This window comes from Anomalospiza imberbis, chromosome 25 (assembly GCF_031753505.1).
Source record: "Anomalospiza imberbis isolate Cuckoo-Finch-1a 21T00152 chromosome 25, ASM3175350v1, whole genome shotgun sequence".
Taxonomy (NCBI): Eukaryota; Metazoa; Chordata; class Aves; order Passeriformes; family Viduidae; genus Anomalospiza; species Anomalospiza imberbis.
Window position 1 is genome coordinate 4,943,611 of NC_089705.1, and position 23,807 is coordinate 4,967,417.

General features: G+C 67.0%; 1 protein-coding gene across 1 annotated transcript; it reads right to left on the reverse strand.

Annotated features, from left to right (window-relative positions):
- Positions 1-714: 714 nt before the first annotated feature.
- Positions 715-21,884, reverse strand: COL16A1 (collagen type XVI alpha 1 chain). Its single transcript, XM_068172931.1, has 70 exons — positions 21,778-21,884; positions 19,984-20,046; positions 19,751-19,868; positions 18,386-18,509; positions 18,033-18,308; positions 17,874-17,954; positions 17,531-17,662; positions 16,815-16,868; positions 15,605-15,640; positions 15,218-15,244; positions 14,760-14,822; positions 14,555-14,596; positions 14,421-14,465; positions 14,213-14,248; positions 13,993-14,055; positions 13,829-13,873; positions 13,644-13,739; positions 13,472-13,510; positions 13,176-13,220; positions 12,863-12,898; positions 12,630-12,746; positions 12,505-12,540; positions 12,384-12,419; positions 12,219-12,308; positions 12,080-12,124; positions 11,907-11,942; positions 11,736-11,789; positions 11,473-11,589; positions 11,360-11,395; positions 11,137-11,244; positions 10,929-11,051; positions 10,803-10,856; positions 10,598-10,639; positions 10,454-10,489; positions 10,253-10,306; positions 10,117-10,185; positions 9,978-10,022; positions 9,843-9,869; positions 9,700-9,765; positions 9,562-9,615; positions 9,430-9,483; positions 9,306-9,359; positions 9,171-9,215; positions 8,972-9,088; positions 8,681-8,716; positions 8,441-8,515; positions 8,265-8,309; positions 7,925-7,969; positions 6,836-6,889; positions 6,677-6,730; positions 5,776-5,829; positions 5,604-5,648; positions 5,459-5,512; positions 5,344-5,379; positions 4,790-4,852; positions 4,603-4,674; positions 4,158-4,211; positions 4,008-4,052; positions 3,740-3,784; positions 3,585-3,638; positions 3,451-3,504; positions 3,289-3,339; positions 3,098-3,187; positions 2,967-3,002; positions 2,796-2,840; positions 2,516-2,704; positions 2,354-2,420; positions 2,075-2,251; positions 1,127-1,204; positions 715-1,044 (listed from the first exon to the last, which is right to left on the reverse strand). Exons 1-70 carry the CDS (start codon positions 21,851-21,853, stop codon positions 842-844), a joined length of 4,833 nt encoding a protein of 1,610 aa, XP_068029032.1. The 5' UTR covers positions 21,854-21,884; the 3' UTR covers positions 715-841.
- Positions 21,885-23,807: the final 1,923 nt, after the last annotated feature.

Genomic DNA, 23,807 nt, shown 5'->3' on the forward strand with positions numbered 1-23,807 from the left:
CTCCAGGGGGCGGTGGGGCCCACCGGGCGGGGATAGCGCCGGGAGCTGCCCGGGAGCGGGGCTGGAATTCCCCTGGAGATCAGCCGGGATCGGCCCGGGAGTGCGGCCAGGATCAGCCTGGGAGTGGGGCTGGCGAGCCCACAAAATGAGGGCTGGGATTGCCCTGGCAGCAGGGCAGAGATCCCGCTAGGAGCAGGGCTGGGATGGCGGTCTGGGATTCCCGGGAATTCCAGGCATGATCCAAGAGGAGGGCTGGGGTCAGCCTGAGAGTAGGGCGAGAATCGCCACAAGACCACGGGAATTAGTTTGGGATTCCTCCAGAGACAAGGCCGGGATCCCACCCGATCACAGACCTCCTGTGACCAGGGCTGCGATGTGCTGGGACCAGAGCGCGATCTCCCCAGGAATGGCGCTGGGATAACCCCAAATCACGGCTGGGATTGCCCCTGAGACGGGGCCAGGATCCTCTGGGATCAGGACTGGGACTCCCCCATCCATCCCAGGGTCACAGGGAGCTCAGTGTCACCGTGTCCCCAACCAGAGTGGCCTCAGAACCGGCCCGAGCAGCATCCCTCGGCGACAGGGAGGGGACAGGCTGGGGACAGGCTGGGGACAGGCTGGGGAGGAGGCACAGACCCACCCGTGCCCACTCACGGAGCCAGGAGCCGCGGGGGCACCAGCACAGGTGTATTTTTGGGGCAGGATCCACCCGCCCCCACGATTGCCACGGAGCTGTACAGCCCCCGAGCCCCCCGCCACGGGCACGGCCCCGGCACAGCGGGGGAACAATATTAACAATATTAACAGCAAATTCGGGGGGGCCCGGGGGGCGCGGGGCCGCTCAGCCGAAGGGACCCTTGACGTTCTTGGGCTGGAAGAGCGGCTGCTCCATGGGCACGGCCCCCAGGCACTCGGCGGGGCTGCAGTGCCCCGTCTTGCCCGGCTGCCCCGTGGCACCGGGGGGGCCGGGGATGCCGGGGATGCCCTGCTGGCCCACGGGGCCCGGGGGACCCATCTTGCCATAGCCTGGTGGCCCTTGGGGACCTGGAAGAGATGGAGTGAAAGAAGAGCGGGGTGACAGGGTGAGGGGGTGGCAGCAAAGCCCAGCGTGGGGCTGGGGGCTCACCTGGGGGTCCCGGGGGGCCGCTGTCCCCCATCAGCCCCACACCTTTCTCGCCCTTCTCTCCTTTGGCACCCGGCTCACCTGGGGGAGAGGAGGATGGAGAGGAGGGGTGAGATCCTGGCACAGCCACAGCATCCCAGTGCCAGGGACACTGGGAATGTCCTGGGGACACTGGGAACAGCCCAGAGACACCGGAATGTCCTGGGGACACTGGGAACAGCCCAGGGACACTGGGAATGTCCTGGGGACACTGGGAACAGCCCAGAGACACTGGGAATGTCCTGGGGACACTGGGAACAGCCTGGGGACGCTGGGAATGTCCTGGGGACACTGAGAACAGCCCAGGGACACTGAGAATGTCCTGGGGACACTGGGAACAGCCCAGGGACACTGAGAATGTCCTGGGGACACTGGGAACAGCCCAGGGACACTGGGAATGTCCTGGGGACGCTGGGAATGTCCTGGGGACACTGGGAACAGCCCAGGGACACCGGGAATGTCCCGGGGACGCTGGGAATGTCCTGGGGACACTGGGAACAGCCCAGGGACACTGGGAATGTCCCGGGGACGCTGGGAATGTCCTGGGGACACTGGGAACAGCCCAGGGACACTGGGAGTGTCCTGGGGATACCTGGAACATCTCAGGGACTGTGAATGCTCCAGGGAGAGTGGGAACATCCTGGGGATACCGGGAACATCCCAGGGGCACTAGAAACACCCCAGAGACATCGAGAACATGATGGAGACACTGGGAGCACCCAGAGACACTTGGAACACTCCAGGGACACCGGGAATGTGATGAGGACAATAGGAGCACCCCAGAGACATCGGGAAATACCCCTGGAAAATACCCCAGCGACATCGGGAAGGTCCAGGGGACGCTGGGAACATCCCAGGGACACCGGGAACATCCCAGGGACACCGGGAACGCCCCGGGGGGGGCACACGTACCCCGCATGCCCGGCACGCCCTGTCGCCCCTCTCTGCCGATCTGTCCCGGCATCCCCGGGGAGCCGGGGGGTCCCGGCCGGCCGGGCAGCCCGTCCTTCCCGGGGGGACCGGGCCTGCCCGGGGATGCCACCATCTCCACCGGGAAGTGCAGCCGGGAGGTGTAATACGCCATCCGCTCTGCGGGGACACGGACCGAGCTCAGCCGGTGGGGACACGGCGGGGACACTGGGAGGGTCCCCCGGCCTCGTCGCCACCCCCCTGTTTCCCCCACCCCGTTACCGTCAAACATCTTGTTCAGCTCCTGCCGGATGAACCTCTTGACCTCGTCGTAATTCACCACATCTCCCTGCGGGGACACGAGGGGACACACGAGGGGCCACGGCCACCGCGCCCCGCCACAGGGACAGCGTCCTGCCCCCCGACACGGCCACCCGTCCTTACCATCATCCCCGGGGGTCCCGGTAGGCCGGGGTTGCCCGCGGGGCCCGGCGAGCCCGGGGGTCCCCTCTCTCCCGCGGGTCCCCGCGGCCCCACGAGCCCCATGGAGCCGCTTTTGCCCGGCCCCCCGGGCATTCCGGCTCTGCCCTTCTCCCCGGGGTACCCCCGCTCGCCGGGGGCTCCGGCGTCACCCTGCGGACAGGAAAGGTCAGTCCTGGCGTGCCGGGACAGCTGTGGCACAGCGCGGTGGCCGTGGTGGCACGGCCAGGTGGCACAGCCTCACCTTCTGTCCGGCCGGGCCCGCAATGCCCGGTTTTCCTGGGGGTCCCTGGAAAACAGGAGCAGCGTGAGACAGGGATGTCCCCACCCTGGGGACACGCCGGCCAGGCCAGAGGATGACAAAATCCACCGCTGTGTCCAGCAGGGCAGGAAGGCTCCAGAGAACCCTGCTCACCTCCTTCCCAATGGGTCCGTCTGGTCCCTGCTCTCCCTGCGGGGTCAAAGAGGGGCAGCGTGAGGTGGTGACACCACGGGGCCACCCCCTAGGTCCCCACACTCCGGGGTACAGGGTGCTGCTGCACTCACCGGTGGTCCCGGGTGTCCCGGGGGTCCCGGCTGTCCTGGCATTCCCGGCAGACCCCGCTCGCCCACGGAGCCGCGCTCGCCCTTCAGCCCCTGCGCGGAGGAGGGACCGGGAGCATCGGGATCAGGGGATCCCAAACCCGCTCATCCCCACCCCAAAGCCCACAGCGAGGCTCCAGCCTGGCAGTACTCACCACCCCAGCGAGGCCAGCGGGACCCGGCTGTCCCGGGCTGCCAGGGGGACCCTGGGGACAGAGACGGGGTTGTCAGCTGGGGGTCACCGGTGATGTCCCCACTCCCTGCACCAAAGGGATCCCCGCTGTGATCCCCCCATCCTGGGGGCGGCTCCAACTTACGATCAGCCCTGGGGGTCCCTGCCGGCCTTGGGGTCCCATGGGTCCGGGGTCACCCTGAGGAAGGCAAGGTGAAGAGGAGGAGGAAGGGGGGGTGGTGACGAGGTATGCCCAGGGGTCACCCAGCCCTCGCTCACCTCGGCTCCCGGCCGGCCCGTGCTCCCCGGGGGGCCGGGTTTGCCGCAGTCACCCTAAAAGGAGGAAGGGACATCATGGGCAGAGCAGTGAGTGGTTTCTCTGGCCAGGCCCAAGGTCCTTGGCGATGTCACCAGCCAGTGTCACCATCGCTTACCTTCGGTCCTGGGAGCCCTGGGTGTCCTGTCTTGCCCTTGAAGCCCTGGAGAGAGAGCAAAGAGCTGGGGTGGGGGTCCCAGGGTGCTGCCAGCAGAGCACAGCAGTGACCCTGATCCTGCAGTGCTGGTCCAGGGCCACCACGCACAGCTCGGTGTCCCCAGGAACACGTGAGGGGACAGTCCCGGCTCAGCGGACCCCGGCTTGGCTGCAGGGACATGCCAGGCATGGAGCAGCAGGGAGGGGTGACAAGGAGGGCTGTCACTCACCGGAGGACCCATCATCCCTGGTGGCCCGGGGGGACCGGGGTCACCCTAGGGAGAAAGAGACACGGGTTGGGGGTGTCCTGGGGGGGTTGCAGGAAAAACCCGGGGTTCACTCTGGGTTCCACCAAAAACCAGAGAGCTCCGGAGCCTCACCCTCAGCCCTGGCTTGCCATCCTTGCCATCCAGTCCTTCCAAGCCAGCAGGGCCCTGTGGGGACAAGGTGACAGTGACAGAGGGAGGTTTGCATTGGGGAGCTCTGGGGGTCCCTGAAGGACTCGGTCAGGGCACCCCAGGCCATGGGAACAGACCCCAGGGAATGGGAACAGATCCCTGGGGATGGGGACAGATCCCAGGGAATGGGAACAGATCCCTGGGGATGGGGACAGGTCCCTGGGGATGGGGACAGATCCCAGGGAATGGGAACAGATCCCTGGGGATGGGGACAGGTCCCTGGGAAATGGGAACAGGTCCCTGGGGATGGGGACAGGTCCCTGGGAAATGGGAACAGGTCCCTGGGGATGGGAACAGGTCCCTGGGGATGGGAACAGCCAGTGGTGCTCCCAGGAGCACCCAAGGGTGACACGTGGTGGGGTCATACCTGGATTCCCGGGGGTCCAGGGGGCCCGGGGGGCCCTGGCATCCCCGTGGGGCCTCGCATGCCCTCGCTGCCCTGCAAGAGCCGCAGGAAGTCACAGGCACGGCAGGGGCTGGCACCAAACCCGGCCACAGCCCGAGGGACAGGCGGGGACAGCACAGAGCCCCTGGCACCTGTCCCTGGCACTCACCTTCTCTGCCACAGGCCCTGGTGGCCCAGCTGGACCAACCTTTCCCGGGAAACCAGGAGGACCCTAAAGAGGAGAGGGGCGTCGAGTGAAGGGGGGATCCCAGCCCATAAATCCCGCTCTTTCCCGGCTTCATTTAATGGGAATGATCTGGGGCTGCTCCCTGCACCTCATCCCACTCGTGTCCCCCTTGTAGAACCCCCTGTCCCCATCCCTGGCGCTGCGGGGACACGGGGACACACAGCCAGGAATGGGGTCCATCTCCCAGGGTGCTGGAAGTCCCAGTGGGATGTACTCAGAATTCCCAGTGGGATGTAATCAGAATTCCCAGGGGGATTTACTCAAAATTCCCAGTGGGATTTACTTAAAATTCCCAGGGGGATTTACTCAGAATTCCTAGGGGGATTTACTCAGAATTCCTGGTGGGATTTACTCAGAATTCCTAGGGGGATTTACTCGAAATTCCCAGTGGGGTGTACTCAGAATTCCCAGTGGGGTGTACTCAGAATTCCCAGTGGGATTTACTCAGAATTCCCACTCAGGTGGGATTTACTCACCGGTGGTCCCGGGAAGCCAGGCTGGCCCTGGAAGCCCTGAGGAGAGACAGGAGCTGAGCTGGACCCCACAGCCCACGGGGGTCCTGGGGGTCCTGTCCCCTTTGGGGACACTCACCTGGTCCCCCTTCTCTCCGGCGCTTCCCGGGAGCCCGCGCTCACCCCTGGGACCCTGCAGAGAGACGGGATGGGGTGGTGGGAGCACCCCAAAACCCCCCCAGCCACCCCCCTCCCTCCCCACAGCCCCCAGGGTGGGCACCTACCGCTGGCCCCACGGGACCGGGCAGCCCATCCACGCCGGGGGGTCCCTGGGAAGGACGGGAATAGGAGCAGGTGGAGGCGGCTGGAAGGTGCCAGCCCCGGTGCCCACAGAAAGAGGCACCTGGGGGAGCCCCCAGACCCACTGCCCCCAGAGCAGGGCCCTGAGGGACTCACCAGCTCCCCTTTCTCTCCGGGGGGGCCCATGTAGCCTCGCTCGCCCTTGCTGCCCTGGGGAAGGAAGGGCCAAGGTGGGGACATGGGGCATGGATGGGATTTGGGGTACGGGTGGGACTTGGGGCATGGGTGGGATATGGGGTATGGATGGGATTTGGGGCATGGATGGGATATGGGGCATGGATGGGATTTGGGGCATGGGTGGGATATGGGGCATGGGTGGGATTTGGGGCATGGGTGGGATTTGGGGAATGGATGGGATTTGGGGCATGGATGGGATATGGGGCATGGGTGGGATACGGGGCAAGGATAGGATTTGGGGCAAGGATGGGATTTGGGGCATGGATAGCACAGGGATGGGATTTGGGGCACAGGTGGGACATGGGACAAGATGAAATATGGGGTATGGGTGGGATATGGGGCATAGGTGGGATATGGGGTATGGGTAAGACATGGCAGAAGGATGGGATTTGGGACAAGAATGGGATTTGGAGTACAGGTGGGACATGGGACATGGGTGGGCCATGGCACCAGGATGGGATATAGGGCACAGATCGGACATGGGACATAAATGGGATATGGGGCAGGGTTGGGGCATGGGGCATGGATGGGATTTGGGCCATGGATGGGATTTGGGGCAGGGATGGGACATGGGGACACAGGTAGAGCACGCTCAGGATGCAGATGGCCGTGGCGTGGATGAGCAGGGCACTGGGGATGTGTGGGGTGGGATTGGATGGGCAGGACAGGGACGATGAGCCCTGCAGGAACACGGCACTCTGTGCCCACCAGGGTCCCCCAGCTGTGACATGGGTGGGTCTCAGTGGGCCCCAGGAGGGCCTTGGGGACCCCTGAGGGGGCTGGGGGCTGGCAGGGGCTGCCTGGTCCCCCCAGTACTCACAGGAAGGCCGGGGGGCCCCGTGGCCCCGGGGTAGCCGGGTTGTCCTGGAGGTCCCTGTGTGTGAGGGTGATGCCACTGAGCCACCTGCAGTGCCCCAGCCAAGTGCCAACCCCCACGGGCCACCAGCGTCCCCCTGTCCCCTGGTCCCACAGCACTCACCGGCTCCCCTTTGGCTCCGGCGAGCCCGGTAGGGCCACGTTCCCCTTGGAGACCCTTTGTGGGGAGAAGAGAGGAGATGCAGGGGGGTCTCACCTGGCAGCAGGACCTGGACACAGCCCATGGGGTCTGTGACCTCTGCCAGCCTGCTGGGAACCTGCCTGGGCTCCCTCCACCCCTGCAGGCACCGGGGTCAGTGCCCAGGCGTGGTGGGGACGCTCAAACCCTGGTGCCACGGAAATCTCAGCCCCTGGGGGGGCTGCGTGGGGTGCCCAGCTCTGGCTGCAGCCCCCAGCTCCAGCCTGGTGCCCCCCGTCCTCCCAGGGTGACACGGGGACAGCCCGGAGCACCACAGGGACCTCCGGGGTGGGTTAGTGGGGTGTCGTGGTGCCAAAGTGACAGAGAATGACAGGACACGCTGGCACACCGCAGAGCACGGCCCACAGAGAGCCCCAGAGAGCCCCAGAGGGGCCGCGGGGTGACGGTGACATTAGTGGACGAGGGGACACGAGCGGGAGTGCAGGATCCTCCGAGAGCCGCCGGCACAGCCCCACCACCAGCTCCTGTGGGGAGCGAGCAGGGTGGGAGCAGGAGGGTGGAGATGGAGGTGGAGGTGAGGATGAAGATGGAGATGGAGATGAAGATGGTGGTGGAGGCTGAGCAACCACACAGGAGTGACCAGAGGAGGAGGAGGAGGAGGAGGAGGATGAGCCCAGGCCACACACGGGATCCTCCTGGTCCCCACGAGGGGTGTCCCTGGTGACCATCAGGGCAGCTGTGGCGGGTCACCCGGCCCAGGTGGCAGCTCCCTGGCACACCTGGAGCCGCGCCAGGTCCCGCGGTGCTGAAGGGACCCAGCAGGCGGCGAGCGGCAGCACCAGGTCTCCCAGCTGAGGAAGACCATCCCAAAATTCGGGTCCGCCGGGACCCCCTGCTCTGGGATGGAGGAGCGGGAATGGCAGGATGGAGATGGAGTGGAAGGGGAGGGGCAGCTGTGCTGCGGCTGTCCCGGCGGGGACAGGGACAGGGGACACAGCCAAACCAAGCGGCAGCGACACAAGGGCACAGAGCGGAGCCGTGCTGGGTTCTTACGGGCAATCCGGGTGCGCCCGGCGTTCCAGGAAAGCCCGGGGGGCCCTGAGGGGAGAAACAGGGAGGTCACAGCTTGGAAAAGGCGCTGGGGAGCCCGGCCTGAGCCCTGGGGGTGCCACAGAGCTCCTGCTCCACCTCCGGGCTGGCAGCAGCGTCACCTCCTTCTCCAGCCTCCGTGAGGACATCCGTGCCGTGCCATGTCACACCCGTGCCTCGCCATGGCCGCGACCCTCTGCCAGTTGCCACGGCCTCATGGCAGGGTGCCAGGCCCCTTTGGCAACCTGCTTTGAGGGGCTCCGAGCCCCCCAGAACCCCCCCCAGCCCGGGCAGGGGTACTCACGATGGGTCCAGGTGGTCCTGGAGGTCCGCGCAGCCCTGGGGAGCCCTTGGGGGGTGGGATGGGGGTGCCAGGTGTGACCACCGACGGGGGGACAGCCCCGAGGGGCAACACGGGACGTGCCCCAGCCCCCAGGAAGGGCTGGGGTGGCAGGGGAGGATGGGTTGGAGCTCACCCACCTGCTCTCCTCGCTCTCCTGGGATCCCCGGTGCTCCCGGCAGCCCGGGGTGACCCGCGCAGTCAGGGCTGTCACCCTGCGAAGGGTGGTGACACATCAGGACCCCGCGGTGGCTCTGCCACCCACGCTGAGCCCTGCCAAGCCTCCCCAAAGCCCCCACAGCTGGGGGACAGTCCTGGATGCCCGGCAGGGACCACCCCTGGGGAGCAAGGGGTGGCACCAGGACACCAGCGTCACTCACCCGAGCCTCCTCCGCTCGCGGGAACTGGGCAAAGCACTGCAAGAAAAGCTCGGAGTCACGGAGCTGCGACAAAGGACGAGCCTGTCCCTCCTCCCGGGGATCCCCGCTGGGGCTGTGCCCGGGTTCCCTGAGCGCCCAGTGTCCCCAAAGCGCGTCCAGAGCGCGGCGCTTCCCCCAAATCCCACCAAACCCACTTCCCCCGGGACTCGGGGGTGTCTCTCCAACCTCACTCCGCACGGCCAGGGGGTGTCGGGCACCCAAATTCCCACCAAGAGCTGTGGGAACACTCACCCTGGCACAGTTCTCGCTGCCAGGGGCGCCTGGCATGCCCCCATCCCCCTTCTCCCCCTCCACTGCCACGGGAGATTCCAGGGCTGCCTGCAGCTGGGCACAGTCCCCGCAGAGAGTCTGGAAAGGGGCAAAAGGGGAGTCAGGGGTGCCCCGAGGGGTCCCCCGGGGCAGGAGGGTGACCCCATCCCCGCCCTCTCACCTTCAGCACCTCGATGTTCCTCTCAGCCATGACGGCCAGAGGTCCCTGGAAAGGAGGCAGGGATGGAGGGAGGGATTGTCCCCGCCGTGGGGACAGGGGACAGGGGACACTGCCATGGCAGCTGGCACCACCTACCAGGTCTCCGGCCGGTCCAGGCAGCCCGGGCAAGCCGTTGTGTCCCGGCATTCCCTAAATCCAAGGGGAATATTCAAACCCCGCCCTAAAAGATGAGGATGGGCCCCGCTGTCCCATCGCTCACCTGGCGACCGGGGGCACCGGGCGGGCCGGGGGGACCGGGAGCTCCGGGGGGGCCCTGCAAGACCCCAAAAAGCAGTCAGAGAGAGGCGAGGGGTGAGCAGGGCGGCAAGGGCACGGCGGGGGTGGCACCGACCTGCGGGCCAGGCTGGGGCTGCCAGGACATGCCAGTCCATAATCCTGGGGCTCCCTGAGGGCGAGAGAATCCGGGAGGGTGAAACGGGGCCAGGGGGTGCCCGTGAGGGTGGCACAGTGCCAGGGGGGTGACACTCACCGGCATGCCGTTGTAGTTGGGGTCCTGGCGGGGGCTGGAAGGGCAGGAGCACTCCCCGGGGTCTCCCTGTGGGCATAGGGGGTGAGGGAAGGGTGGGTTTGGGGTGGCACGGGGGGCACGGCTGCACCCAGACCCCAACTCACCTTCTCTCCCTGGGCACCCTTCTCCCCCTGCCAGAGGAAAACAGAGATGGGCGTTAGGGGTGCCCCCGGTGCCCCCCACCCACCTTGTGACCACCCACACCCCTGGCACTCCCCCCTGGCACCCCCCGCACCTACCGGCTGCCCGCTGGAGCCGGGGAGCCCCTGCTGCCCCTCGGGGCCCTGCGAGGAAGAGGAGGGTGAGGAAACTGCCTGGTTCGACCGGGATCAAGGTGCCAGCAGGGTGGCACTGCCCACCCCAGAGGGCAGGACCTACCGGTGGCCCTGTGATGCTGCTCCCTGGTGGTCCAGGGGGTCCCGTGGCACCTTTGGGACCCGGAGATCCCTGCAGAGGAAGGACAGCAGGAATGGGGAGCACAGGGGGCACTGAGGGCTGGGGGACGCTCCCTTACCTTGGCACCCTTCTCTGCTGCCATGCCCGGGGGTCCCTGCGGTCCTGGGGGGCCCTGGGGGCAGGACAGGGTGTTGGTTCCCCCCAGGGAGGGGACAATGCTGTCCCCAGAGGTGCCACAAGCCACACAGAGGGCTGGCAGGGGTGTGACCCCATCAGCCAGGGCTGGGCACCCCAAAACCCCACCCCAAACCCTACTCACAGGGGGTCCGGGGGGTCCGCTGCTCCCGGGGTCTCCCTGGGAAAAGCAGAATGTGTGAAAGCCACCAGAGCCACCAGAGCCACCAGAGCCACCAGTCACCCGGCATGGGAGAGCAGGGGACAACACAGGCACCCCAAAACCCACCTGTGGTCCTGGCTGGCCGATCCCCCACAGTCCTGGTTCACCCTACGGACACAGAGGGGCACTGAGGTGTCCCCAGGACCCCACACCCTACACCCTGCACCCCAGTGGGGACACAAAGGGGCATTGAGGTGTCCCCAGGATCCTGCACCCCACTGGGGACACAGAGGGGCACTGAGGTGTCCCCAGGACCCCACACCCCACTCACCTGCAGCCCCTTCGGCCCGGCAGGACCCTGCACCCCCGGCAGCCCCGGCTTCCCCTAAAACACAGCAGGGTCACCCCGAGGACACGGTGCCACCGGGCGCTGTGGCCGTGGGGAGGGGACACTCACGGGTCTGCCCGGCTGGCCGACGCCCGGCGGGCCCTGGTCCCCTTTGGGGCCGGGTTTTCCCGGGATGCCCACCACGTCCGAGAGGTCCCCGAGCACGGCGGGGCCGGGCTCACACGCGTCTCCCTGCGGGGAGGGGACAGGAGAGGCATGGAGGGGTGGGTGACACCGCGGGGACAGGGGACAGCTGCCCAAAATGTGGGGCTCTCACCTTGTCGCCTTTGGGGCCGGCTGGTCCCCTGATGCCAGGCTCACCCGAGAGCCCCGGGACACCGGCCATGCCCGGCGTGCCCGGGTCGCCGGGGCTGCCAGCGTCGCCCTGGCAAAGAGAGGGGACAGAGCTGGCACGGGGAGGGAGGGGACACGGCACACAGAGGTCATAGCATCCTCTGCCACCACTGATCCCCCCGGGAGCCACCCCGAGCCCCTCTCACCTTCTGTCCCTTCTCACCAGCCTCGCCGGGTCTGCCCTGGGGAAATGCAGGAACGGGTCAGGGTGGGGCAACCCCCCCCAAAAACGGGCACGGCGGGCACGGGAGGCACTCACCGCTCTGCCCGGGGGGCCACCAGGACCCCTTTCACCCGGTGGCCCCGGCACTGCCAGCACTGTCGCTGTCCCTTGGAGGGCTTGCAGGGTGGGAGGGCACTGCCCGCATTGCTCGCCCTGCGGAGGGACATCCCGGCTGGGAGGTGGCCTTGGGGACCGGGACATGGCGCGGGGCTCACGCGCCCCTCACCCTAGCGCTGTCCCATGCCCAGGTCTCAGCAGGGACAGGGCAGGGACAGGGGTGTCCCCAGTGCTGCTCTCACCTTCTCTCCCTTGAGCCCCCGCACGCCTGGATCTCCCTTCTCTCCCGGGATTCCCTGCACCGAGAATCCCCAGCAGAGCTGACACCATGGTCCCCAAACCTCGGCTCTGACATCCCTGAGCCCCCAGACCCCTCGCGCACCCCCCTGGGCCCCCACAATGTCCCCACTCACCGGTCTGCCCGTGGGTCCCACATGGCCACTGTCCCCCTGAAACGGAGCAGGGACAGGGGCAGGGCCAGGACCAGAATTAGGCTCAGGATCAGCCAAGCCTGCCCCGCCCCCATGGGACGCTCCAGCCATTCCCGCTCCCCCCGGGATGTCCAAAGGGGGCGGGGGTCGCTCACCTTGTCACCCTTGATCCCGGCCAGCGCGGACAGCCCCACCTGGCCCTGCAGGACACCAACGTGGTCACTGCCCCGGCACCCACAGCACCCCAGGGTGTCACCCCGCCGTGGGACAGGGGGGTCCCGCCCCGCTACTCACCGGCAGCCCCGGCTCCCCCTCGAGGCCCTCGGCGGGGCCGCGGCGCAGCGCGGCGAGGACGCGGAGATCGCAGGGCTGGCACGAGTCCCCCTGGGATGGCAGCAGGGGACAGCTCAGGGGCTGCAGTGGCCGAGCCGGGGGTGGAATGAAGGGTCACACACTCACCTTGTCCCCTTTCATCCCCTGGATGCCGGGATCGCCCTGGGAAGGCAAAGCAGGAGCTGGGCGCTGCTCCGTGTCCCCCAGCTGGAGCTGGGGACAAGCCAGCCCAGCCCGTGTCACCTACCCTGTCCCCTTTGGGTCCCGCGGGGCCGGGTGTGTCCTGGGAAGGGGGAAACAGAGGGAACATCAGGGGTGTTGAGGTGACACCGCTCTGCCCTCCAGCCCAGCCGTCCGCGGGTTCAGACTCACCGAGACCCCGTCCCTGCCGGGCGCTCCGGGCTCTCCCCGCGCCCCCGGCTTGCCGGGAATTCCGACGGCACCGAGCATCCCCTCGGGGACAGTGGGACACACCTCGCACGGCTCGCCCTGCCCGGTGGGAGCAGTGACACAGAGGCTGGGGCTCTGTGCGGTGGCCCCCAGGATGTCCCAGGCAGCCCCAAGGCCGGGGGATGTGCCCATGGCCACCGTGTCACCGCACCCACCTTGTCTCCTTTCGGCCCCAGCACGCCGGGGAGACCCTGCGGGAGCAAAGTGGGGACGGGGCTGCTTCAGGGAGGCCACTGTGTCCCATCAGAGCCACCCAGCACGCTCAGCTGGCCACTAGCCCCATCACGGGACGATCCCAGCCCCGAGAGACGCTCCCGCTTTTCCCAAAGCCCTCTCGGCTCTCGCTTTTCCCAAAGCCCTCTCGGCTCCTGGGCTCGGATCCCGGCACCTCTCCGGCCAAGCAGCCCCAACCCCGAGCCAAAAACCCGGCCCTGACCCCGGCTTTGGCTCCCGGCTCCCGCTACTCACGGGTGTCCCAGGCGATCCTCCGGGTCCAGGAGCTCCCGGGCTGCCCTGGAGCCAGAGATGGGAAATGCTGAGCTCAGCAAGGAGCAACACCACAGCCCTGGGGACCCCGGGACATCCCTGTCCCCCCGGGGGTGTCCTGCCCCCCAAGCCAGGTCCTTGGGCCACCCAGAGCAGTTGATGGCTCCAGCTCAGCCCTGGTGGATCCAGCTCTTTTTGGGATTCCCAGCACAACCCCCCGCCCTGCTAGGCCTGCTCTGGGCATGGGGGGCACCTGGGACCCCTTTCCCTGCACTCACCTTCTCTCCCTTTGGACCTGGGGGGCCACCAGGATCACCCTGAAAGGGACAAAGGGTGGTGTTAGCCCTGCTGGGGTGCCCTGGCCGGCCAGCTCTAGCTGTGGGGTGGCACCTCGCCCCTGCCATGGCAGTGCCCACCATGGGGACACCACCTTGGCACAGGGGTCCTCACCGGCTTCCCTGGAATGCCAACCCCTGGAGAGCCTGGCTTGCCCGGGGGTCCTGGTTCACCGGCCAACCCCTCCGGTCCCACGAGGCCGGGGTCACCCTGGAGGACAATGAGGGGGGAAGGTGGCAGTGCTGGCAGTGCCACCAGGTGCCCCACCTCCCACCTGTCACCTCCAAACCCCCAGGTACCTTCTGGCCCTTGGGCCCCACCACGCAGATCTCTCCAGGACGGCCCTGCCAGGAGGGGAGTGGGGTGTGAAGGCTCCTGTGGGGAGACCCCCCTGGCCTGGGGGATGCCCAGGGGTGCCCAGAGGCACTCAGGGGGTGCCCAGGTAACCCCCAGAACTACTCACATCACGCCCAGGGCGTCCTGGCTTGCCCTGCAGTCCCCCATCACCCTTCTCACCCTTCTGGCCCTGCAGGACAGAGAGATTTCACCTTTGGTGTCACCTCTAGTGCCACCTGTGGTGTCACCCAAGCTACCCAGGTTGGTACTGGCAGGTCCTGGCACCTCTGCCACCATTCCAGGTGTCCCTGCTGCCATGCCAGGACCCACAGGTGGGCTGGACTCACCTTCTGCCCCTCAGTGCCAGCTGGCCCCGGGAGTCCCTGCACGGGAAAAACAGGACAAAGCGGGTGCCCAGGTGGGCTCGTGCAGGGTCACCTCCTGCTCCTTTCATGCCCACACAGAGCTGGACCCTCAGAGCTGGACCCCCCTGCCCCAGCCCAGGTCAGGGGGACTGCCGCAGTGTCCCCACAGCTTGTCCCCAGTGTCACTTACCACCTGCCCACGCTGCCCCTTCTCACCCCGCGGCCCCTCAGTACACTGGGAGGAAGAGGAGGAGGAGGAGGAGGAGGTGAGAGGGGAAGCAGGGATGGGGAGGGGGCTTTGGGGAGGGTTTTGGGGGGTCTCACCTGCACGGGGCCGCCGGGGTGGGTGCGCACACAGTCCATGCCCTGCGGAGGGGGGAGGTGGCTCAGGGACAAGGGGGGGGGTTGGGGACAGGGGCACCCCCAGGGCAGCGAGACCCCCGTGTGCCAGGGACCCCGCAGGGAGTGAGCCCCCAGCAGAAGGGGACAGGCCAGGGCCACCAGGGACAGGGCCACCAGGGACACTCACACGGTCACCCTTCTCCCCTTTGCCACCGGCGGTGCCAGGGAGGCCCCGCTCGCCCTTGGTGCCCTGCAAGAGAGGGAGGGAAGGTGACAAACGGGCACAGGGTGGGTGACAAACAGGCATAAGGTGGGGAACAAACGGGCACAGGGTGGGGGATACACGGGGTGGGGGACAAGCGGGCACAGGGAGGGGGATAAATGGGCACAGGGTGAGGGATAAACTGGTACAAGGTGGGTGAAAAACGGGCACAGGGTGGGGGACAAACGGGCACGGGGTGGGGGATAAATGGGCACAGAGAGGGTGACAAACTGGCACAGAATGGGTGAAAAACAGGCACCGGGAGGGGGACAGACACAGGGTGTCCCCATGTGCCTGTGTGTGCCCACTGGCAGGGATGCTCTGGCACAGCATTCCCACATTCCTGCTGGAGCTCTGAGTGTCCTGGGGAGTGACAAACCTACCTTTGGACCTGGGGGACCGAGGGTGACCTGTGGAGACAGGAGAAAAGTGTTCCCAAGGGCATGGAGGCTTCAAAAGGCGGCAGCAGCAGAGCCCTGAGCCCACCACGGTCCCCATTGTCCCAGCACTCTGTCCCCAGGTGCCACCATGGGGCATGAAGTGCCCCAGTCACCTGCCACCCCCCTGCCATCCCCCCACACCCCAGCCAGCGGTTGCTGTAGGAACGGGGCCACATCTGGAAAGGATCAGAGGCCTTCCAGATGTTGCAGGGCCAGGAGGATCTGTGGGGTTGTGGGGGGCTGGTGACAGCAGCACGGTGGCTTTTGCCACCCCCAGCTCACAGCCCAGCCCGGCCAGCTCGGGGTGCCCATGGCCAGTGCCACACTCACGTTTCCTGATGCCATCTGGGGCGAGCAGGGAGGGCACTGGAAGGGACAGGGATGGAAACTTGGAGCAGCTCCACGCACAGCCCGTGGCACCCCAAACTCCAGAGCACCCAAAACCCCAGAGCACCCCAAACCCAAGAGCACTCAAAAGCCCAGAGCACCCCAAAAGCCCAGAGCACCCCAAACCCCAGAGCACACAAAACCCCACAGCACCCCAAACCCCACAGCACCCCAAACCCCACAACACCTCAAAACCCCAGAGCACCACAAAACCCCACATCATCCAAAATCCCAGAGCACCTCAAAACCCCACAACACCCCAATCCCCAGAGCATCCAAAACCTCACAGCATCCAAAACTCCAGAGCACCTCAAAATCCCAGAGCACCCCAAAACCCCAGAGCACTCCAAAAGCCCAGAGCACACATACCCCACAACACCCCAAACCCCAAAACACCCCAAACCCCACAGTACCCCAAAACCCCACAATACCCAAACCCCACAGCCACCGCCCCGTTCCCCTGAGCACCCCAAACCCCACAACACCCCAAACCCCACAGTACCCCAAAACCCCACAATACCCAAACCCCACAGCCACCGCCCCGTTCCCCTGAGCACCCCAAACCCCACAACACCCCAAACCCCACAGCCACCGCCCCGTTCCCCTGAGCCCCCCACACCCATGGGGATCCCCCAGCAGCTCTTCCCGGCAGCCCTGGAGCTGCCCAGGCACAGGGAATTCCTGGGTGGAGCAGGGAAATGCCACCAGGGGAGGTGCCCTGGTGTCCCTGCGGATTTCTGGCCTGACCACGGCTCTGCCGAGCCAAACCAGCCCCCACGGGAGCGGGGACAGGCAGGATGTGGCTGCGTCCCCATGGCCTCCAGCCCCGCTCTGCACCCCTGGGACACAGCTGTGGTGGGATGAGGGATCCCAGGGATGTTCAGGGATGAGGGACAGGAGCGCTGGAGACGTTTCCCAGCTCTGGCAACGCTCCGGAGACGCTCGGTGGGAACAAAGAGGCCCTTGGCCAGAGCTGGGATGGCTCCAGCAGCAGCATGGAGCCAGTGGGGCCTCGATTCCTGCTCGGGGGAGCAGAGCAGCCGCTCCTCCCAGAGCTCCCAAATGTGGCAGGGACAGAGCCAGCCTGGGGCTGGGACAGCGGGTGGCACCCTGGGATGGCACTGGAAGGGGAGCAGGGCTGGGACACGCTCACCCTTTCCTTGGGATCATCCCTCGGGCTGGTCCTTCCCGAGGTTCTCCCTGGCTCCTGCAGGGAGGGAAGAGCACGTGGTGGCGTCTGCCTGGATCATCCCAGCCCTGGGAGCTCCCTCTCCATGAATCCTGGGTTGTCCTGCCCGGGCATCCAGGGAGGAGGCAGCGGTGGGACCTTCCTGTCCCTCACCCCCTCCAGCCACCGACGCCTCCCTCCTGAGCCTCGCACCGGGTGGGAAAGTGAGGCAGGGATTTTCATGGGGCTGGATCAAGGTGGGTGCACTGGGCAAGCATGGGATGGGGACTGGGATGGGACTGGGATGGGGATGGGATGGGGATGGGAACGGGATGGAGATGGAGATGGAGATGGAGATGGAGATGGAGGTGATGGAGATGATGGAGATGGAGATGGAGGTGGAGGTGGAGATGGAGATAGAGGTGGAGGTGGAGATGGAGATGGAGGTGGAGGTGGAGATGGAGATGGAGGTGGAGATGGAGATGGAGATGGAGATGGTGGTGGAGATGGAGATGATGGAGATGGAGATAGAGGTGGAGGTGGAGATGGAGATGGAGATGTGGTCAGGATGCAAACCCAGAATGGGGATGGATATGGACACAGGGACCAGGACAGGCCCAGGGATGGGGATGGGGACCAGGATGGGGCCGGGGATGGGGGTGGGATGGGGCTGGGGCCGGGTTGGTGCTGCTGGAGCTCACGGTGCCCAGCGGCTCCTCCAGGCAGAAGCAGCGGGTGAACACCCGGCCCTCGGGCTGCGGCACCATCTCGATGAGGTTGCTGCTCTGCATCAGCTCCGCTTGCCGCCGAGTCTTGGGCGTTTCCGTCTGGCACTGCAGGGAGACAGCGGGGTCACGGGGAGGCTGCCAGGGGACAGCCGGGGCTGCGGGGACAGCCAGCACGGGGCGGTGACACAAAAGGGGACAGACCTGCCCTCACTGCGCCTCAGTTTCCCCTGTGGGGAAAACCATGAGCGTGCACAGGGCAGTTCCAGGGTCCAGCTGGGGTTGGGGTGGGGACTCAGGGGCACTCCGGGGCACTCACCCCACTGGCTGAGATCTCGCAGCACCCCTCCTGCCTGGCCAGCTCGGCGTCGCAGTAGATCTGGGCTTGCTGGATGTCAAACTGCGGCGGGATGCGGGTGACAGGTCAGGGGCGGCCCTGACACCACGGGCAGAGCCACCCTGATCCCGGGGCACTCACCCGGACCGGAGTGCCACGCACGGCGTCCAGCCCCAGGAAGGCGTTGCCCTCCGGAGCCAGCGCTCGCCGCGGTCCCAGCGGCTTGGAGGAGATGGAGGCGCAGTCCAGGTGCACGGACACAGCGTGGCCCTGCACGGCCACCACCACCTTGTGCCACCGCCCATCGAACAGGGACGCCACGGCCTTGCCCGCGAAGACGGCACTGACGAAGGTGGCCCCCGGAGCCCGGGCCTGGAACTCCAGGCTTCTCTCGGGGCCGTGCACAGACAGGGAGAGCTGGGCACAGAGGGGACAGCGCTCAGGGCTGGCTCCTGGCTGTTCCTGGGGTGTCCCGCCACATTCCTGGGGTGTACCTGGGGGTATCCCTGCCTGTCGGTGACCTGGAAGAGGTACCAGTGCTCCCCGGTGCTGTTCTTCTTCAGCAGCAAGGTGAGGACCAGGGTGAAGGTGGGGGGCAGCCCCCGGGGGAACACCTGCCTGTGGGGACAGCTGTTGGGGTGGCTGGACCCTACGGGGTGCTCTGGGCATGGAGCTGGCACCGAGGCTGGTAGCACCCACTTTCAGGTGGCAGCAGCACCCCAACAACCCCCGCGTGGGTCCTGCCACGATCTGTCCCCACTGGTGGCACCCCAGATGCCATCACAGTGGATTCTGCCCCACACTGTGCACCCCAAAGATGCCCCTGCTGGTGAGGCTGCAGCGCCCAGGGCCACGCTCTTATCCCAAAATCTTGTCCCTGGGGAGCCAGAAAATGCATCCATCGTGCCCGAGGCAGCCTTGGCAGCTTCTCCCAGCTCGCCCACAGCCCATTCAACCACTGGAAATATTTGCTCCGGGCTCTGCTCCGCTCCCCTTGGCTCCACACCCGCGGCTTTCCAAACCACTGCTCTGGAGCTCGGCCAAGGGATGGGGACTGGGAGGAGGCCAGCGGTGCCCACTGCTCTCCATGGGGCACGGGGACACCCTGACAGGGCACTGAGGTGGGTGGGCACCCATAGGATCTCACAGCCCAGGCTGTCCCCATCTCCAGACTCCCCAAGGCTGGATTTGGGATGCCAGAAGCCCCCGGCCAAGAGCAACACCAGCCTGGAGCATCCACCATCCCTCCCAAAGCCATCCAAGGATTTGGCTGCCCAGGCTGGATCTCCTGGCCCTCCGGAGAGCCCCATGCCCAGCACAGCTCTGTGCCAGCCCCGGGGCGATGTGGGGACACACCGCAGCCATTTCCTGCAGGAGCAGCTCCCGAGGACGTGGATCCGCTGCCACCCTGCCACGCCGCAGCGTCCCTGCCAGCCCTGGCACCGTGGGCACCAGAGACGGAGGGGACAAGGGCCAGTCACCCTGTGACCTCCCAGCAGCCCCCCAACACCCTGCTCAGAGCCTCTGGAGCTCGTCTGGACCCTGCGGGCTCTGCCAACCACAGAGCAGCCACAGAGCCCTGCTTGCGCAAGGTTTGGCCACCACCCAGCAGAATGGGGTTTACTTTCGAGGAGAAAGGTGTTGGGGCAGCCTCGGGGTCCCCAGTGTCCCCACGGGTAACACAGAGCTGCCTGGCATCCCTGGCACTCCCTGACACGAGCTAAGGGCAAAGCCCACCCAGACCCCAACTTTACAACAGCCGGGGATGGCCTGGAGGAGCTTTGGGTCACCTGAGGGGCACTCAGGGCCACCTCACGGGTCACCCAGGGCCACCTCACGGGTCACCCAGGGCCACTCACTGCGTGGGCTGGACCAGGGGCACGGTGCCCAGGCGCAGCACCACCGGCCCCCGGGCGCTGCGGATCTTTTTGACTGATGAGATCTTCAGCAGGTCGAACCTTTTAACCAGGTTAAAACCTGCAGGACAGAGCAGGGGACATGAGACCTGGCCCTGGGACAGATGACAGTCCCCAGGCAGGTCACAGAGCCCACCCCAGGGTGTGAGGGGATCCCTGAGAGGGTCTTTCCTTACCCGTGACATTCTCATACTTGTCCCCAACCAGATCCTCGTCCCAGAGCTGCGGGCACAGCTCCCCTGTGAGGCAAACACATCACTGTCACTGCAGTGTCCCCGGGAGCCATGGGACAAGCAGGATGGGACCACACAGAGCTCCCCCAGCCCACGAGGGCCTCAGGGAGCTGCCAGCCCCAGAGGCAGCGCAGACCAAGCAAATCCCACTCCCAGGAGCCGGGAGGAGGGAGGCTGAAACGCTGCAGGAGCAGCTCAGAGGGGACAGAGCTTCGGAGGGGACAGAGCTTCGGAGGGGACAGAGCTGGCCCTGCTGCCTCCCACAGGAGAAATGCTTTCCCCAGCTCTGGCGTGTTTTGCCTCCAGACAGCCCCGCGGCTGGAATCAGCGTCAGGGGACTCGGACTGGCGCCAGGGACACCCACAGTGCCATCGAGAGCTGTCCCTTCCTGCCCCCACAGGCGTGAGGGTCCAGCCAGAGGCTGAGGAGCAGGAAATGTCGTGTCAGGCGCGGTCACGGGGGTGCTGCTGCTGTTTGCAAGGATAAATCACGGCTCCGGCAGCACCGACCCACCTCCAGATGTGCCAGATGTTGGGAGGTGCGAGATAAAGGAGTAAACAAGGGGGTAGGGAGAGAGGGATTTGTTTTGTCTCCACGCAAACCGGCCCTGGAGCAGGACGGGCACCAGAAATTCTCCCAACTCTTCCTTGGATGTTCCTGGGGGGTCTCTGACCCCCCAGCCCCTGCCCACCTCTGTCCAAGAGACTGGCAAGCCACTTGTGCCCCAGGCTGACCACGGGGCCAGCAGTGGTGTGGGGACACGCTCTGGGCCTGGGGACCCCAGCCAATGCCACGGCAGTGAACGTCACAGCGCGGGGCAGAGTCCCCTCCCGCCGGGGCAGGGGTCACCAAGGAGCATAAATCACCCCAGTGCGAGCCCTTGGAAGCCTCTCCCAGCCCTGCTGCTGATTCCAAGGGAAAATCCCGCCTGTCCAACTCTCTGTCGCTCAGGAAAGGCCCGGACACGCGAGGCCACGCCGTGCGGGGCAGCAGGAGCGGGTGACAGTGACAGTGTCCCCTCCCGGGCAAACCCGGGCTCCCCCCGGGCCGAGCCACCGCTCCACCCCCACCGAGCCTGATGCAACCACGGTGTCGCTTCCAGCGGCTCCTCCCCTGGAGCCCGGGGCTCATCCCACACCGGGAGCCACACGCAGGCCGGGGACACCCGGCAGAGCTGGGCTCAGCCATCGTCCCCCCTTGTCCCCAGCTGCGCGTGGACACCCCCCAGCCCTCCACCATGGTGTGGATCATGGACAGACCTCTTCCCGACTCGCAGCTGGAGGCCAAACCTCCCTCGGGAGCTCCGTGCATCCTCACCCTGCCCGGAGCGGTCCTGGCTCACCTGCCCCGCCCGGACCCGGCTCCAGCCGCGCTGCAGGATGCCGCTGCCTTGGCTGCCAGCTGGCACCGAGTGTCCCCCGGCCGCAGAGTGGCCAAGCCCCATCCCTCCCTGCTGGCCACGGCTGTGGGGGCGGTGTCGGGGTGTCCCGGGCTGGCTCCCCGCAGCCGGGCTCGCTCGGCTCCACTCTCCCTGGCCCCTTGCCCGCACGGGATGCTGAGCAAAGACCCGGCGCTCAGCCTGGAGCCACCACTCCGGTCCTGGCACGTGGGGACCTGGCACAGCTCACGGTGTCTGCAGCCACCTCTGCTCTGCCATCCCTGGCTCTTACCCAGCTGAGACAGGGACAGGCGAGGAAGGAGGTGGCTCGCAAGCCCTCGCTCCGGGGTGGTCCTTACCTTCCGCTGGGAGCAGCTCCTTCCCCTGGCAGGCGCTGACGAGCCCGGCAAGCGCCAGGGCCCAGAGACCCCTCATGGTGCCCGTGGCAGAGGCTCAGGGCCCACACAGCCACCTGCAAGGCAGAGACCCCGGGATGGGCACCTGGTGGCCACCAGCCCATGAGGTTGCCCACACCAGGAAAGCCACCAGCATGGAGTGGTGCTGACCCTCCTGGCCATGGCTCGGTGATGTTTTGGGGGTCAGTGTGGCCCCAGCCATCTGCTCCACACCCACCCCAAGCCTCAGCATCCCAGCATCCCTGTGTGTCAAAGACCAGCACCCGGATTTACTCCAAACATTCGGAAATGCAATGGCTGAGGTTCCCCGGAGTGGAACCGGGCACCTCCTGCGTGCACCCACCCAGGAAGGTCTCACCGCCTCCTGTTTCATCTCCTGGTCCCGTGTGGATGCCGGGGTGTCCCTGCAGGTCACCCCGACCTGGCCTCCCTCCTGCTTCCTGCCACGAGGCAAGCTGGGGCTGCAGGCAGGGAGCTGGGGCCGGGACAGACCGGACACACTCGGCTCCAGGGGCTGCTGCCAGAGCGGGACGTGCAGCCCCGTTCTTCACCCCACGCACAGTCCCCGGGACCCCCGGCAGCCACCCCTGCCCTGCCTGCTCGGGGCTCTCTCGCACCCCCAGCTCTTCCCAGGCTCCCAGCCCCCCAGTCCCGAGCCACAACCCCTTCACCGGTTGTCCCCTGTGCTGCCACCCGGCTCCGCTGGCCTGGCACTGCCTGCACCCACCCTTTCTGCCACCCTTGCACCCCCAACGCCCCCCGCTCCGCTCCGCAGCTCCCCCCGCCCGCTCCCCGCCTTCCCTGCGCCGCACCCTCCGCACCGGCGGGTCCCCGCGGCCCCGGGGCGTGATTAACTCCGGTGATTAACGGGGAATCCCCCCTCGTCCAGTCCCGCCGCAGGGCCGGGCTCCGCCCCCGGTGCGGGGCTGCCCGGGGCTCACCTGCGCGGGGCTCGGCGGGGACGGGGCTGTCGGGGGGGTGCGGGACACCGGGAACTCCTCCGCGGGACACCGGGAACTCCGCCGCGGGACACCGGGAGCTGCCGCGCCGCCCCCGCCGCCTTCCCCGCCTCCCTCCGAGGGGAGCCCGAGCCGCCCCCCAAGCGCTGCCCGCCCTCCGCACCACCCCCCAAACCCGGGGGGGCCCGGGCCGCCGACCGCCTTCGCATCCCCGCCCTTCTCCTCCTCCTCCTCCTCCTCCACCCCCGGGCGCCTCCCCGACAGCGCCTCCCCTCCCTCCTTCCCCCCGCTCCGGGTCCCCCCTGGCCCAGAAGAGGGGAACCCCAATCCCGGGGCGGGGGGGTATCCCATTCCCTGGCTGCCACCCCTGTGGAGCGGCTCTTCCTCCCCACAGGGAGCTGAGGGCACCCGGTGCTGGCACCGGTGGTGGCATCGCTGGCCAGAATGTCCCCACGGAAGGAGGATGTCCCTCAAGGATGCTCCTGCACTGGCACGGCCGCAGGAGCAGCTCCGGGCAGACCCCGAGGCACGGGGGCAGCCAGCCCGCTGTGTGTGTGACACGGAGCTGGTGTCCCCTCCCTGCGCTTTGAGGTGGCTTGGGGACAGTCTGGCTCAGGGCGAGGTGCCCGGGGTCAGAGCGCTGGGACGGGATCGCTGCCACCATCCCTGCTGAATTTCCCAGAGCCCTGCCAAGCCCTGGAGGGATACGGGCCCATCCCAGCGCATCCAGCCCCGCGCCGCCGGGACGTGCCAGCCTGGAATGCTGCCCCGGGGCCTGGCTGCCCCCACTCTGCCCCATCCTCCCGTTCCCGTGCGTGCCAGGCCGCCCTGACCCCCCAAAACCAGGCAGGGAACGAGCCCAGCTCATGCAAGTTTGGGTCTGGAGGGTGCAAAGCATCCGCTGGCATCGCCACGGCTGTGCCACTGTGCTGGGGTGGCACAGCACTCTCAGGATGGCTCAGCTGCTTTTTCTCCCAAATTGTGATGGATCTGTTTAGGCTGCAGCTTTAGAGA

Excerpts from the sequence above, each read along its gene's own strand:
- COL16A1 (XM_068172931.1), bottom strand. The coding sequence starts at position 21,853 with ATGAGGGGTCTCTGGGCCCTGGCGCTTGCCGGGCTCGTCAGCGCCTGC. Across the intron at positions 17,955-18,032 it reads TGCGTGGCACTCCGGTCCGG|TTTGACATCCAGCAAGCCCA; the intron begins GTGAGTGCCCCG and ends ATCCCGCCGCAG. Across the intron at positions 4,053-4,157 it reads ATGGCAAGCCAGGGCTGAGG|GGTGACCCCGGTCCCCCCGG; the intron begins GTGAGGCTCCGG and ends CTTTCTCCCTAG.